The sequence below is a fragment of the Rhinoraja longicauda genome, chromosome 4 (genome assembly GCF_053455715.1).
Source record: "Rhinoraja longicauda isolate Sanriku21f chromosome 4, sRhiLon1.1, whole genome shotgun sequence".
In the NCBI taxonomy this organism is placed as follows: domain Eukaryota; kingdom Metazoa; phylum Chordata; class Chondrichthyes; order Rajiformes; family Arhynchobatidae; genus Rhinoraja; species Rhinoraja longicauda.
In genome coordinates, this window is record NC_135956.1 from 76,025,110 (window position 1) to 76,042,722 (window position 17,613).

Here is a 17,613-nt window from a genome sequence, read left to right on the forward strand (position 1 = left end):
TCAGGGGGTATGGAGAAAAGGCAGGTACAGGCTACTGAGCTGGATGATCAGCCATGATCATATTGAATGGCGGTGCAGGCTCGAAGGGCCGAATGGCCTACTCCTGCAACTATTTTCTATGTTTCTATGTTTCTATGACCCGCTAAGCTTCTAGCACTTTCTGTACCTCTGGCAAAAATACAGGATTAAAAACCACAACATAAAATTCATAAAAGTATAAAAAAATCCCAAATATTTGCATTTTACAATCCATTACCTGCAAAATAATGCACTGCATATCTACTAAAAGATATCTTAATATACCAACTTTTTGAATAATTTCAAAAGTATAACTTTTTTTTGTGTTACCTGAGAACTGTGAAGATCTGTTGTCAGCATGATGATAGAATATGCCAGGACATATGCTGTGTCTGCACTTGCAAAGAGTATTTGTCTGAAAAAGCAAAGAATTAGTCTTTACCGAGATTTTACGATTTCAAGTGCATCACTGCTCAATGTGACTATCATTTTAATTTGTTTGGTGATAAACAGATCAGTCCGCTCATACTTGAGTTGTAATTTACCCTTGGTTGCACTCCAGATATCTGGCTGCAAATTTTTCCATTAATCGGTCAATTTTCTGAGCTTCTCCAGGCAGACGGAAACCCTCCAAAAACATACGGAGTGCTGAGACAAAGTCTTTTGATGAGAAGTCCAACTGATCCACATATGCGTACATGACTTCTTTATTAAATTTGTAATTTTCTCCTACAAATTCACCCACTTGTGTCTGAACAAACAAAAAGAAAAAATAATCTGTAGAGAAGCTCACATCAGCAATAAAATTATTTTTGTGCTTTACAATGAGATTTTTATTGGAATGTTGTGAACCTTTGGGAAGGTTTATTGCAAGACCAATAAGCATAAGAACTACGAGAGAAAATGTTCTGATGTTATGAACATGTAATGAATAAATCAAGAATATTTAAATCAAATTTTCCTGTGGAAATTTTAACTGCTTACCGTATCCAATCTTTCTTCTTGATGCAGAAATTGGGCAATGTCATCAGCTGTAGTACCAAGCATTCCTTGCTCCTGGAGATATTGTATTCCTCTTTTAGGTTTCTTATTAAATCTGAATCAATAAAAAACAACCATATCAAAACCTAGACCTATATTTGGCTGGTACCATGATTACTAAATATATATATTTTTATATTTATAAACTGATCAATTTAAAATATTATCAGAATATCAAATGTAACACAATAATGACTGCACATGGGTATATGATTCCATGTACAAGGAGTGGAACACGCCACATTGTTGCAATGCTGTACAAGTGAGAGGAGTGCTCGCCACACATTAAAAAAAGCAAAGTGCAGTAGTACCTCACCTCAGTTCCGGCAGCATCCCTGGAGGACATCGATAAGCATTATTTTGGGTCTGGACACTACCTCAGATTGTAGTAAGGGACAGAAAACTGAACACAAGGTGGGAGTGGGACAAAGGCTGGCAAGTGACAGGTGGATTTCGGTGAAGGAGATGGGGAGTTTGTTTGGCAGGTCAAGTCAAGTCAAGTCAATTTATTTGTATAGCACATTTAAAAACAACCCACGTTGACCAAAGTGCTGCACATCTGACTAGGAAAAAAAAGAAACATACAGTGGCAGGCAGCCAAACACAACGGCGCGGCCATCTTGAACAAAATGTTAATTCAATCACCCACAGTCCAACAACAAAAGCATTAAATAAGCATCAAAATTACACCCCCAAAAAACCCCCAAAAACACAGTCCAACAATAAAAGCACTAAACAGGCACCCAAATTACCCAACCCCTAAAAACCCCAAAAACACAGTCCAACAATAAAAGCATTAAATAGGCATTCAAATCACACAACCCCAAAACCCCCAAATACACAGTCCAACAATAAAAGCGCTAAACAGGCATTCAAATTACACAACCCCCCCAAAAAAAAACCCCCAAAAACACAGTCCAACAATAAAAGCATCAAACAGGCACTCAAACCACCCAACCCCAAAAACACACAAAAAAAGAAACATCCATCAAAGAAACATCCATCACAGTGAGTCTCCTCCAGTCCTCTCCTCACTGTGATGGAAGGCCACAATGTCTTTCCCTTCTCCCGCTGTCCTCGCCCGCAGTCAGGCTGTTGTGGTTGCAGGCCGCACCGGACGGTCCACAGCGGGCCAAGCCCAAGGCGCGTCGCGTCGCAGCCGCTCCCGCAGCCTCCGAAGACGGCCGGCTCCGCCGATGATAAGTCCGATCCGGGGCGGGCGAACACGCTGCCGCTGTTGCTGCACGTCGGGGCGGTCGTGGCTCCCGACATTGAAGCCCCCGCCCAGCAGAGAAATATCCCGCGGCATATCTTAGGCCGCGCCGGACGGTGAAATGTCCGCGACCCAAGCCCCGCGACCCCGGGCGGGCGAACCCGCTGCCGCTGCCGGAGCTCCCGATGTCGGCATCCACGCAGCCCGAGCCTAAGGCGAGTCGCAGCCGCTCCCGCAGCCTCTGAAGACGGCCGGCTCCGGTGGTGGTAAGTCCGATCCGCGGGCTCTGCGAACCAGAGCCCTGGGGGCCGCCAGCTCCAGGAGTTGGGCCGATGGTAGGCCGCAGCAGGAACGGAGACAACACCCAGAAAACAAAGGTCGGGTCTCCGTTCGGAAGGGACACATATTTACAATTTTACAGTTTCCCCCTCCCCCCACATACACACATAGTACACAAACACAAAAACACCACATCACAACTACAATTAAGACCAAAAAAACCCAACAAAAACAAATGGACCGCAGGTGAGCGGCAGCTGCTAGGGCAGTGCCTAGGTGGGTGATCAAGGGATAGAGAAGAAAAAGGAGACAAGGGGTTGTCGGCTAAGAGGAGGAATAAAGTGTAAAACCAGGGTGGGACTCAAGAAAGAGAGTGGAGAAAAATGAAGGGGGAGGGGGGGTGGTGACTGGGGAAATTTGAGAATTCAATATCTATACTGTTGGGTTGTAAACTACCTAAGCGAAATATGAGGTGCTTTTCCTCCATTTTGTGTGTGGCCTCCCTCTGGTAATGGAGGAGGCCCAGGACAGAAAGGCCGGGAATGGGAAAAGGAGTTAATATAGTTAGCAACCAGGAGAACCAGCATGCTTAGGCGGACCAAGTGCACATGTTCGGTGAAACCATCGCCTGATCTGCACTTGGTCTCAATGTAAAGCAAGCTACATCGGGACCACCGAATGCAGCTGATGAGGTTAAGGGGAAGTGCATGTGAACCTTTGTTTCACCTGGAAGGGCTGCTGTAAACTCTGGATGGAAGTGACAGAGAAAGTTAAGAAACAGTAGTTAGATTTCCTGCGGTTGCAGGGGAAAGTACCTGGGGAGGGCAGAAGGACTGGTTTCTACAGAAAGCAAGAAGGGATGGGAGGATGTGACTGGTGCTGGGGTCATGTTAAAGATCGCGGAAAATTAGAGAATTATGTGTTGGATGTGGTGGGGGGTGTAAGGTAAGGACCAGCAGAACTCTATCCTTGATCCGTCTGCGGGGAGGGGACGGGAGGAACAGAATTGAAGAACTCAGAGGAGATACAGATGAGAGATCCATCTACAACAGCAGGGGGTGAAACCATGTCTACCAAAGAAAGAAGACATCTCAGATATCCCAGAATAGAAGGCTTCATCTTGGGAGCAGATTCAGTGGAGACATAGAAGTTGAGAACAGGGGATGGTGTCCTTGCAAGGGGCAGGGTGGGAGACATGGTAGCCCAGATAACTGTGGGAGTCAGTTGGTTTATAGTAGACCTAAATCAATAGTTTGTTCCCTGTGATAGATACAGAGAGATTGAGAAAGGGGAGAGGAGAGTCAAAGAGAGTCCAAGTGAATTTGAGGGCAGGGTGGAAGTTAAAATTCAAAATAAGGAAATCAACGAGTGCAGGAGGCAGCCCCAATACAGTTGTCGATGTAGAGGAGGAAAAGTTAGGGGATGGTGCCATTGTACGTTTAAAACATGGATTGTTCAACATAACCAACATAAAGGCAGGCATAGCAGTTCCTGTTTGTGGATTCTGGGAAGGAGATAGAAATGAGCACTGACGCACATTTTGAAAACATTTTAATAAAATTTCCAAGAAATAACCTGAAGACCTGGGGAATGTTTTGGTGGTAGTGAATGAAGACCAGGAGCAGTACTCAACTTCCATTATGGTCATCTCTGTCATACCCAGGGCACAACTGATGCTGGACCAAAGGACCGACTCAATGCCGTGGCCAAGCCCCTTGGGGCTGATGGAATCTGTGATCAGAGACCTGACTGAGTCTGAAACCGAGGATAAGATACACCATTTTGTGCCCAGTTCAGTCTTTTAGTCATGATTCAGATCCCATTCCATTGCCAACATCAGGATATTATATTGGTCACAAAAACATTGGGACAGTGGACTAATGGATACAGGTCTCTAACTGGCACAAGCTGCAATTTCGACGTGTTTTTTTTTTAAGAGCTGATACAGATTATAGTGAGCTGCAAGATTCTTTGAATTACTAATGCATTCTATTACCACCTTCCCACATTTTACTCTTATTAAAGAGAAGTAGGTATATGTGAACATTGTTTTTGTATTTTTGACAACATTTAGGAAAATAACAACTTTTATTGTTATTTGGATTGCAGCCCCTGATATAGTGGCATCTACTTGCAAGGAATGGATGTAAATGACAACAATTCCCAGAGATCAGCAGAGAATCTGACACCCTAAAGTTTCTCATTCACACAATGCTGGAGTAACTCAGCAGGTCAGGCAGCATCTCAGGAGAGAAGGAATGGGTGACGTTTCGAGTCGAGACCCTTCTTCAGACTGATGTCAGGGGTGCGGGACAAAGGAAGGATATAGGTGGAGACAGGAAGACAGTGGGAGATCTGGGAAGGGGGAGAGGAAGAGAGGAACAGAGGAACTATCTAAAGTTGGAGAAGTCAATGTTCATACCATATTTACTCCAGGCGAAATATGAGGTGCTGTTCCTCCAATTTCCGGTGGGCCTCACTATGGCACTGGAGGAGGCCCATGACATGATAGTTCCTCTGTCAACATTGACTTCTCCAACTTTAGATAGTTCCTCTGTCCCTCTCTTCCCCTCCCCCTTCCCAGATCTCCCACTGTCTTCCTGTCTCCACCTATATCTCCAGCATTTTGTGAATAAATACCTTCGATATGTACCAGCATCTGCAGTTATTTTCTTACCCTAAAGTTTCTCAGTGAACTTCAGACATGTAATGACAGGATACAAAAAAAATATCACGTTCCCAATAAATCTTTCATTTGGAGAGGCAAAGTACAAGATGATGATGAAATCACTTTTGCAACTTATAGCAAAATAATTGGGGTTCTTTATTCAATCCACCCTATTTGACATTTACAAGTCCATCAAAAACCCTTTAAAATTTTACTTCAATCAGACTAGAACTGTGAAAATAACATTCTAGATAGCAAAGCTTCTGCAGTTTAAGGATATATATTTTCCAAACAGATTATCAATTTCTTATGTCATTAGACTTAATAGTGCAAACTAAAATATATAAAATATACCTTTCAAAAAGAATCAATAGATCTATTCTGATTTGTAACAGACTTACAGGTCAATTCCTTGTTCTATAATTTCCTTTTGCTGCTTCAAAACTTCATATTGTTCTGGGTTGTCTGCACCAGAAGTCTGAGTGCTATAGCTGCCAATCCCTGATGATGCTGTGGAATCCAGTGAATTTATACTCCCATATCGATTTATTGTGTCAGGATACTTGTTTTCATTGTTGTCCTGGTCAGAAGATTTTTCTTGGCCTGCATCCAAACAGGATTGAGAACAAGTTTGCAACGGAGCTGCCTTAAAATATATATACATAGTGAATCCATTTTGACTTACTCCACAAGTTACTTAGGCTCTTTCAGGCGACGTGAATTCTTTTGAAAATAGCTTTAAATTAAGTTAGACACAAAAAGCTGGAGATGACCATAACGAAGAACACCGTAAGAGAGATAAATTATTCAATTCCAACAAATAATTCAATTCTAGGATGCTGGAATGTATCATTGATGGACTCACCTGCAAGTTGGTAAAAACTTTAAACAAGCTGAGATAGCTATCAAACTTAACATATACAACAGTTGGTTCAGTGGGATGAATTCAAACCATGACTTTATCAAATTTGCTAATTTACTGCAAAGGCTGCTGCTTTGAAATATTAGGATTAGCTAGACCAATCAATCTGGGTGATTGATCCCACAGATCAATCTGACTCCCATAGCTCTCTTGACTACACTTCTTCCCATCCTGTCTCCTGCAAAAAGTCTATCCCCCACTCCCAATTCCTCCGTCTACGCCGCATCTGCACCCAGGATGAGGTATTTCACACAAGGGCATCAGAGATGTCCTCATTCTTTAGGAAATGGGGCTTCCCTTCTTCCATTATAGATGAGGCTCTCACTAGGGCCTCTTCTATATCCCATAGCTCCGCTCTTGCTCCCCGTCCCCCCATTCATAACAGGATAGAGTCCCCCTTGTCCTCACCTTCCACCCCATCATCCAGCGTGTACAACAAATTATCCTCCAACATTTCTGTCACCTCCAACGGGATCCCACTACTGGCCACATCTTCCCATCTCCTCCCCTTTCGGCTTTCCGCAGAGACCGTTCCCCCTGTAACTCCCTGGTCCACTCGTCCCTTCCTACCCAAACCACCGTTTTCCCAGGCACTTTCCCCTGCAACCGCAGGAGATGCAACACCTGTCCCTTTACCTCCCCCCTCGACTCCATCCAAGGACCCAAACAGTCTTTCCAGGTGAGGCAGAGGTTCACCTGCAACTCCTCCAACCTCATCTATTGTATCCGCTGTTCCAGATGTCAACTTCTCTACATCGGCGAGACCAAACGCAGGCTCAGCGATCGTTTCACTCAACACCTTCACTCAGTCCGCCTTAACCAACCTGATCTCCTGGTGGCTGAGCACTTCAACTCCCACTCCAGTCTGACCTTCTGTCATGGGCCTCCTCCAGTGTCATAGTGAGGCCCACTGCAAATTGGAGGAACAGCACCTCATATTTCGCTTGGGCAGTTTACAGCCCAGTCATATAAACATTGATTTCTCTAACTTTAGATAGCTTACAGCCCAGCGGTATGAACATTGACTTCTCTAACTTTAGATAGCTCCTCTGTCCCTCTCTTCCCCTCCCCCTTCCCAGTTCTCCCACTATCTTCCTGTCTCCACCTATATCCTTTCTTTGTCCCGCACCCGACATCAGTCTGAAGAAGGGTCTCGACCCGAAACGTCACCCATTCCTTCTCTCCTGAGATGCTGCCTGACCCGCTGAGTTATTCCAGCATTTTGTGATACCTTCGATTTATACCAGCATCTGCAGTTATTTTCCTACACAATCTGGATGTGCCCAGTTATCTTCAAAAAAATAATGGAAAATGAATCCCATGTTTAAACCTAAAGCAACAGATTTTTTTGAAGGAAATGCTGGTGCTAGAACACTCAAGTTTTAAATTATAGTTAGCAGTTTAAAATAATTTAAGAATTATGACTTTTATGCAACAAAACATAGATTGGCTAATAAAAAGGGTTTTCACAAGAAAAGTAGAAACTCAGAAAATAAATGATAAACAGTTACATTAATAAACACATAAACACATGAAAATACACTTGAAGTAAATCTATTTCAGTGTGCATTAATCTTTAAAGTGAAAAGATGTGGCCACACAAATTGTTAAGTCTCTCCCTGTCACAAGAGATATGTCAAATAAAAGGAAAACAATAATCAAATTAAAATATGTCGGAAATTTGGGATGTGATGAAAAATCTGTAAATTAGCTTTGTTTTTTGGTACAGTACAATGGATTGGTCCTTGGAATTATGTGCTTGAACCAAGAATAAATGGGCATGCATTACATGCCTTTAGTTTATCATTTGCATTTCACCAGATCACATAATACAATACAAGAGCCAATAACTATATCTAAAAAAAAACAACTAAAATCTATGTTTGAATCCATCAACACAGAGGGAACTGATCCTTCTAAAGGGATCCAAACTAATAAATTGCTACAATTTTACATACCTGCCCTTCCTGATTAAGATGGCCATTAAGGAATAGTAAAATGTTTTAAATTATGAATTTCTCTTAACACTGCAGTTGATTAAAATTGCACAATCCACAGTTTTAGATCTGACGAGTTATTATTGAGATTTTAGATATGTAAGAAAACAAAATACAGAAACAAATTATTTTGTGATAGACCATGTTTTTTTGTCCATAATGTGTAGGATTATGCATTCAGGTCCCTACATCACACATTTTGGATTCTCAGTTTTTATTTGATCTTTTTTTCCTTTGCGTGTCAAAATCCATTATTCTCTTGCCCAGAGTAGGTGAATCGAGGACCAGAAGACATAGGTTTAAGGTGAAAAGATTTAATAGGAATCTGAGGGGTAACCTTTTCACACAAAGGGTGGTGGGTGTATGGAACAAGCTGTCAGAGGAGGTAGTTGAGGCAGGAACTATCCCAACATTTAAGAAACAGTTAGACAGGTATGTGGATTTGACAGGTTTGGAGGTATATGGACAAAACGTGAACAGGTGGGACTAGTGTAGCTGGGACATGTTGGCCGGTGTGGGCAAGTTGGGCCGAAGGGCTTTGTTTCCACACTGGAAAATACCTGCTCCTGCAAGATCTGGCCTTGTAGCCTTTGTCTTCCCAAGGAAAGATATAATGTGACACTGATACTCAGGAAAGACGTACTCCAAAGACGTACAGGTATGTAGGTTAATTGACTGGGTAAATGTAAAAAATTGTCCCTAGTGGGTGTAGGATAGTGTTAATGTGCGGGGATCGCTGGGCGGCGCGGACTTGGTGGGCCGAAAAGGCCTGTTTCCGCGCTATATATATATATGATATGATATGATATGATATGAAAGCAAGTGATGTATTTGGTAGAAATGGTTTGGATATTAACAGTAGATTCAGGGTGAAATTAAGTAATACTGCCTCTCAAATTGGATAAAAGAGAAGCTTGGGGAGGGGGGTGTGAGAGGGGGGGATAATATGTTATTGAAGTATTAAATTTGTCACAGACTGCAGAAAGGACGAAGATAAGCAAGAATAAGACAGAACTAAATTCCTCCATGCACAACTTAGAGGCATTAAAAATTGCAACTTGGAGGCTACGTTACATTCCATCACTGCTAATAAAAGTATGTTGTACATTTGGGTTAGTACAGTGGATGCAAAAGTGCTGCTGCTTCACAACTTCAGCAATCTGGATTTAATCCTGATCTCTTTTATATTAAGGTATATCCTTAACCATGTGGGTTTCCCCACAGAGAGCCCGGTTTCCCTCCACATCCCAAGGATGGTTGCTAGGTTCATTAGCTACTGTACATTACCCCTCGACTAGATAGGTTGGGACTTGATAGGCGTGTAAATCAGAATAAGTTATGGGGAAATTAGCGAAGGAATGGGATTGATTGGATGGCTATGAGAGCCAACAAAGATTTTATGGCCTAAATAGCTTCTTTCTATGTTGTAAGCAAACTTATGAAAAAATGGGACTTTGTTTTGTGAAGCAAATGGGTTGTCAGCTTTTTTGAAATTGGAAGCAGAAATAATTACAAAGAATAGTTTCTCTCACTTGAAGACCCATATTAGAAATACATTTTAATTAAGTCAATATACAAAAAACCCTTTTCCAAAACTGGTGATGTAGAAAAAACAGTACTATTGCTGTAAGCAAGCAAACACTGCAACTGGAGATATCAAGAAGTCAATGCCATTACCATTCTACCAAAGTAGGAAGGAAAATAAAACCCAACCTTGACATTACTGTTAAATGTCACTAGTTACACAGAATGGAAAATAAATGCCAATAGCGACCTCATGCTGTACACAACATTGAATCACCAAAAGACTAGAAACACAAAATTGAATTAATTATCTTGTTCTTGCACATCAATAATTGCATTTATAATATCGATTTTATGTTGTTTTATTGGCTTCAGTTCCAAAATTTGTAAAAGATTAAATTGATGATTTCTAATTAGTGGCATGTCTGATCAACAAGAATGTTTACTTTATTTTATGCAACATTGAATCCATACTGTAATTTCAAGCTGATTAAACAAAAAAGGAACTGACAAAAGTATAAAGCGAAGGTATCCTACCAAGACTGGTCTGAGAGTTTGGATTCACGTATAGATCCTTACTCCATTCCACCATACACTTCAAAATTGAGACCAAACACTCCAGGCCCTTCTTCCTAAGACTGAGCTCCTTTAAAAAAAAGGATGGTAATCAGATTTGAACATTAAGCGAATCACAATTCTACATTTTAAATCTACATATAGTTTATGACAAAGAGGAAAGTTCTCATGTGTGCCTTGTAACTTATTTGTAATGAACATGATGCCTCAACATGTAATCCCATTCCCCATACTTCAGGAATATCTCATTTCAAAGTATGTATTATTTGCAATGATGTCTCTCCATGTCACTTTTTGGAGGGGAGGGGGTGGGTTAGAATCAGATCTGTGTATTTGCAGATGGCACCAAGTTCCTATTCTCCATCACATGCAGATGGACCGTCCGGTGCGGCCTGCAACCACAACAACCTGGCTGCGGGCGAGGACAGCAGGAGAAGGGAAAGACATTGTGGCCTTCCATCACAGCGAGGAGAGGACTGGAGGAGACTCACTGTGATGGATGTTTCTTTGATGGATGTTTCTTTTTTGTGTGTTTTTGGGGTTGGGTGGTTTGAGTGCCTGTTTGATGCTTTTATTGTTGGACTGTGTTTTTGGGGGTTTTGGGGTGTGTGATTTGAATGCCTATTTAATGCTTCTATTGTTGGACTGTGTTTTGGGGGGTTTTTGGGGTTGGGTAATTTGGGTGCCTGTTTAGTGCTTTTATTGTTGGACTGTGGGTGATTGAATTAACATTTTGTTCAAGATGGCCGCGCCGTTGTGTTTGGCTGCCTGCCACTGTATGTTTCTTTTTTTCCTAGTCAGATGTGCAGCACTTTGGTCAACGTGGGTTGTTTTTAAATGTGCTATACAAATAAATTGACTTGACTTGACTTGACAATGCCATCATGACTTCCTAGTGGCTCGCCTGGCATGAGGCAAAGCTTCTTTCAACAATCCATTTAAACTATGAACCTTATCTGTGATCCAACTTAATATTCTCTTTTTCAATTAGTTTTAGAGGCTGAACTAAGAAGAACCACAGTACCTCTGCTGACCCAAGTTTTACATTATTATTATGCCATCCAAAAACTCCTGAGCACATTCCTCCTGTAATGTTCCACTTTCTACTTCACCTTTGTAATCATTGAATAAATTCCCATCCCAGACTGAAAAACTCAAGCTGGTTTTGCTTTAAGCTCAATTTTGTATTCAACTTTACATGTGTATACATATATATGCACCTATACACATACATATACATACGTATATGTAGACGCATATATAAATATACACATAGATACGTACACTCACACATTATACTGTATATATATATTAATTAACATGTGCCCTCAGTTGCACTCTTTGTACATTTCTATTACCTGCACAGGTGTCATTCCCAGCTCATGACCAGCTCGTCCTTGGGCTATTTTAGACAAGTCATTAACTAATCTTTCAAAGATGTTTGCAGCATTTAAGTCGCAATCATAATTTACATAGATGTCCACCACACTTTGAGCATCTGCAAATTTAATTGAGATAAATTCACATGATCAGAATGCTTGTTAAATTTCTTAATATAATTACCCTGAAAAATATAATTAAAAATCATACCTGCACATATTCTGGTCAGAGTTTGAATTACCATCCATTTATGATCAAATGAACTTGTAGAAGTCTCCAAAATATAAAGGAATATTTCTTTGAAGAATACCTAAAATAAGACAATTAAAATGTCAATTTGCAGCAATTTTGGCTTCAAATAAAATTCCAGTCCAAGTGTTAATGACTCAGCTTTCTTAACATTTAAACTGAAAATTCTGATCTTAAAAACAATCCCAAAGCAGATAAATATTAACCTAGTAGGATGCAAGCTTGAATTATCCATATAGAGTAACTAATCCTAGTTTCAGCAGCAGGGAGGAAAAGGGAAGGGAAAGAAAAATTAGTCAGACCTGGCCATTATCAATAACATAACATAAACTAGTTTAGATACAGTTGGTTGAGCTTGCTCCACTGAGCATGGTGTGCCGTGCAAGAAATGAGAAAGAAAAATAAACACCCATAAAATAGATGCAAATATTTGCATTTAATTGCCCAGACAAAACTTAGCAAATCCAATCACAAAGCCCTTTGCTGACAAAATAGACCAATAGATTAAATTAAGTTGTAGTGAAAATACTGTGTTGCATTTCTCATAATCATCAGGCATAAGAGCCTGCCGAGGTAAAATATTTGATCCATATAGATGCTACATTATAGACTCTAGAATTCAAGATTTTACCTCAATCTGCATTTTAAGGTGAGTCTTGAAATTTGACAAGAGAGTGAGGAAGATGGAAAGTGACAACTCAAACACTTCTGGTACAGAAGAGACACCATTCTTTGACAAGGCTACACAAAGATATTGCTTTATTGCATTGATGAACATCTCATTTGTTCGGAAGATTGGTCCAGCATTTTGTAAAATCGACAGAAGTAGCTGTAGTGAGAGGATCTTTGACCTCAATTCATGAGACCTAGAACATAAGTAAAATTGATATTTAGAGAAGGTTTTTGACAGGCAAAGAATTGATACAAAGATTCCCATCAATTTGTGTTGACTTGCATACACATTAAACCAATTTTTTTTTAAAGTGCAAATGTCACATTGAGGTTGATTGGGAAATCCTTAACTAAAGAGAGGACTGTTCAATAGAAACATAGAAAATAGGTGCAGGAGGAGGCCATTCGGCCCTTCGAACCAGCACCGCCATTCAATGTGATCATGGCTGATCGTCTCCAATCAATAACCCGTGCCTGCCTTCTCCCCATATCCCTTGATTCCACTAGCCCCTAGAGCTCTACCTAAACTTCTCTTAAATCCATCCAGTGATTTGGCTTCCACTGCCCTCTGTCGCAGAGAATTGTGTGAGGGCAGTGAAAAGTGACACAGGCGAGGGCTCCATTCACAACAGCGGGGGGGGGGTAACCATGTTTGTTGAAGAAAGAGCACATCTCAGATGTCCTAAAGTGGAAAGCCACAGATGTACAATTCAACTGGTAAAAATGATTTGAAAATCTATTTTAAATTTGCAATTCAACAATAAGTTAATCATTTGTGCACTTACTTTGGATCAGGTGGACCATCAGAAAGTGGTTTCATGGATAGTTTACATAATGATCTAAAGACCAGAAAAGCATCCTTCTGTAGAATATGAGAGAACTTAGCACTAGAAGGAACGCCTGGGGTGTTTCCACATTCCTACAAATAAAGCAAAATCAGTATAGTGTACCATTTGTTCAACAAGGCCTTTCCATTCTTCAGAGAAGATGGGGAAAAACAGAACCTTCAGACATTGCATCTATCATTTAAATGAATTACATGATTTACTACCAGAAAATATTACTATTGTACATATATCATGTAAACATTGTGAGATAACAAAGCGGAGGTATTTGTCTGGATGCATGTTTCATTGGATTATTTCCTTTCTTGCGAGATCAATAACAAATTAAGAAGCACTAATCTTCATTTGATATGGGTCAACCGCTGGATAACCTAGCATTCGTCTAGCAGTTATGAAGATTATGGAGCAGCTGCCACATGCAGTGCATTAACTTGGGATTAGCCACCCAATCACTGTGGGTTAATATGTTTAAATGGGCAATGTTTAATTTGTCTTCATCAACTCAAAAGGTCTAGCCTAAAATATTATCAGTCTCTGAATTCGGCAAATAGCTATCAAAAACAATAATGCTGTGACTTATATTTCATCAGACAAATACCTGCATATTTATTCAAAAATAGATGCAAATTTGCTTGATCATATTTAATATTAAATAAAATGTATCTATTCATTCACTGGCTTATATTTGCATTGATAGAGTATGTAGTATGTAAAATTATTAACAATCGAGACTAATTCAATCATTCTTCAAAGTCTATTTTCTTCGGCAATGTGAATACATTAATGTACCAATGAGACATTCAGTTTGGGAACAAATTTGACAGAATGAAGATAAGTTTGATGCACAAATGAGGTAGAATGGGAAGAATAAACCAAATGGGAAGAATTTCATGTGTAGTATAAACAATGGCAGAGTCCAGCAGAGTCAATGTTTCCATACATGATCTTTATATAAATCATTATCATTAGAACCAACTGCAAATTTTCTATCATATCTGACATTGTAACCTTCATCAGTTACAGTATTGAGTATAGAAATTGGGAGATCATGTTGCTGTTATATTAGACATTGGTGAGGCTGCATTTAGAGTATTGTGTTCAGTTCTGGGCACGATGTTATTGGAAAAATGTTGTCAAGCTGGGAAGGGTGCAGAGAAGATTTACGAGGATATTGCCAGGACTTGAGGGTCTGAGCTATAGGGAGATGTTGGGCAGGCTGGGACTCTATTCCTTGGATGCAGGAAGATGAGGGGTGATCTTATAAATGTGTACAAAATAATGAGAGGAATAGATCAGGTAGATGCAGCGATTCTTTCCCAGAGTAGGGGAATCGTGATCTGAAGACATAGGTTTAAGGTGGGGGAAAGATTTAATAGGAACCTGAGGGGTAACTTTTTCACACAAAGGGTGGTGGGTGTGTGGAACGAGCTGCCGGAGGAGGTAGTTGAGGCAGGTATTAGCCCAATGTTTAAGAAACATTTAGACTGTACATGGATAGGACAGGTTTAGATATTGGCCAAACGCAGGCAGGTGGGAATAGTTTCGCTTAGTTTAGAGATACAGCGCGGAAACAGGCCCTTTCGGCCCACCGGGTCCGCCCCGACCAGCGATACCCACACATTAACCACGAGGGACAATTTTACAGTTACCAAGCCAATTAACCTACAAACCTGGATGTCTTTGGAGTGTGGGAGGAAACCGAAGATCTCGGAGAAAACCCACGCAGGTCAGGGGGAGAACGTACAAACTTCCGTATAGACAGCACCCGTATGTCGGGATCGAACCCGGGTCTCCGGCTGTAAGGCAGCAACTCTACCGCTGCGCCACCGTCCCAAACTAGTGTAAATGGGACATGTTGGTTGGTGTGGGCAAGTTGGGCCGCAGGGCCTGCTTCTACAATGCATGTCTCTATCACTCTATTAATCAGGAAGAATGTCACAGCAGCACTCCGAGAGGACGCACTAGAGGATTTGTCCATTTGGATAGGCATATGGTTAGGCTGGGAATGGCGGGATACGGGTTATGTGCAGACAGGTTAGAGTTGATCTTGGTATGCTCGGCACAGACATTTTCTGTCAGCAACGTACTATTAAACAAAAAGCAACCAAACATAAACATATGCACAGTTATAGTTTAGGGCAAATGTGAACACAATATGCAAACAACGATAAACTTTCAGAAACTTTATCTTTAAAAGAAAATACAAAACATTTACAATGTACAAATTATTTATGCGCAGCTGGAAAATTTATTCAGTAAAATTATTGCATATTAGCAATGGGTTTGTTTTAATGTCCAATAACCTCACCCCATACACCAACTGAATAGGTTAATAATAATAATAATATATGAAAATAATTTTGAGAGACAAATCTATTTTTTATTTGTCATCACCTGAGTGTCACTGGATGAAACTGACAATCTGTCATCGGGCAGGGAAGGAGTATATGACATGGAGATTGGAGTCCCTGGAATTCCATTGGAATGAACACTGTCCGCTTCATTGACCGCTGGCTTTTCCTCATCTAGGATGCCAGCAGTACTTTCAGAACATCCAATTCCACTTGGTTTCTCTTCCAAATCTGGGGGATAATGTCTTAAGTTAAAAACTTCACAAACTCGTGCTTTTCAAGACTGTCACGTGTACACTATTTTTAAGACATGTCAGTAAAATGTTAAAATGTGAGTAGCAAAAGTTAAATTACAACAGTAAATTACTTAGAATGTATATTTAATTCAAAAACTGAAAAAATTAAGAACTTAAGCACCAAATTAGAAATTTAAAGTGATTCTGATTATTGCTGGTGACAACAAACTAAATTCCAAAAGATAAACAGTTACAATACTTATATTTATATAGTGAGTTAAAAATAGCATATAATTATTAAGATGATTTTATTGAAGTATTACCAAATAAAATTTGACACTGAGCCACATAGAGAGAAATTTGAGCAGAAAACTAAAAGCTTGGTTAAAGTAAGAGGTTTTAAGGAATGCCTTGAAGAAGCAAAATAGAGGGGTAGAGTAGCAAAGTGCTTATGGGTTCAGAACCAAAGGGATGAGCATCAAAGATAGAGAAAGAGTTCTGTAGATGATTTAAAAGCTAAAACTGGAGAGGGGCATCTCAGGGTTATTGAGCACGAGATCACACAGACTGGGGAGGGATGAGGCCATGTTCTGAAAAAAACCTAGGAATTTGAAAAGCCATTATGGCTTAGCAAGTACTTGAATGAACACGATTTGGTGTATATTACAACACAGACATCAGTGTTGTCAATAACTACTAGTTTTTGGAGGACATTGTGAGGCAGCCCATCTAGGATTGTTTTTGAATGGGTAAAAAAAACTAATACGGGTGTGAATAAACTGAAACCTAATTGGTCAAGTACAGCAACGCCAAGTTTATGGTTTGATGTCGCTGTGCTGCTGCCTATTACTCAAATCTGTGGACGAGTTTCAGGCTCAGATTGTTTTCATTATATTGTTTGAAGGAGGGGTAGGAACAAACTGGCACTGCCTCACCCACCTTCAATTAAACTTTTTACAGGCCAATCACAGCAGCACTGAGGATGGTAGTGGGGAGGTCCAAATCCCACATCGTCCCATCCTCCTAGATGCATGGTAGGGAGAGATCCTTTAAAAAGGAGGAAGAAAATGGGGTTGGGGTGGAAATCAAAAATAAATAAACAAAAAATTATTTGGCTGAATACGACTGAAATTCTTTAATTATAATAGAAAAACTCAAAAAGACAGATCTAAGAAAGTCACACATATAAAACAGGTTAAATTAACTTCTAAAACAGGTTACAGTAATGTAAAATTTCAGCTCCATACAAGCTAATTTGGATTGTTATGAAAATTGTATTAAAGAGTATTTGCTTCATGATTAGAAAATGAGATAAATAGAAAGGCTTTCAAAATAACTGCTGTAAACTGCGAAGAGGTTTAAATTTGATTTAGGTATTTTCAATTCTCCACAACCTTTAGAAGAAAAGCAAAAAAATCTGCAATAAATTAAGCTTGAGAGTCAATAGGTGCCTGCTCCATCTCCCACTGAAATCAATTAGACCAGATAAGGCAAAATAAGGCCTTTTATTGCGGATTATAAAGCCAGAGGGAGGTAATTGATGGGGAAGGGAAGGGGGGGGGTGGGGGTGGGGGTGGGGGTGGGGGAGATAAGTGGAATGGAGAAACAGGTGTCCATTCTAGGACATCCAAGATGTCCTCTT

The 17,613-nt window shown here is 40.3% G+C and overlaps 1 protein-coding gene across 2 annotated transcripts in view; it reads right to left on the bottom strand.

The window, feature by feature from the left end:
* arfgef1 (ADP-ribosylation factor guanine nucleotide-exchange factor 1 (brefeldin A-inhibited)) overlaps positions 1–17,613 on the bottom strand; it is a 148,432-nt gene that overhangs the window by 54,366 nt on the left and 76,453 nt on the right. The window contains exons 8-18 of one of the 2 annotated variants that reach the window (XM_078398114.1): positions 16,911–17,018; positions 15,779–15,966; positions 13,325–13,458; positions 12,499–12,733; positions 11,829–11,928; positions 11,597–11,736; positions 10,200–10,308; positions 5,621–5,822; positions 1,003–1,114; positions 564–769; positions 349–433 (exon numbers count right to left, since the gene is read on the bottom strand). In XM_078398114.1, the coding sequence (XP_078254240.1) occupies positions 349–433; positions 564–769; positions 1,003–1,114; positions 5,621–5,822; positions 10,200–10,308; positions 11,597–11,736; positions 11,829–11,928; positions 12,499–12,733; positions 13,325–13,458; positions 15,779–15,966; positions 16,911–17,018 (1,619 nt within the window). The remainder of the gene's footprint in view (positions 1–348; positions 434–563; positions 770–1,002; positions 1,115–5,620; positions 5,823–10,199; positions 10,309–11,596; positions 11,737–11,828; positions 11,929–12,498; positions 12,734–13,324; positions 13,459–15,778; positions 15,967–16,910; positions 17,019–17,613) is intronic. The other variant, XM_078398115.1, reaches the window with a different exon arrangement.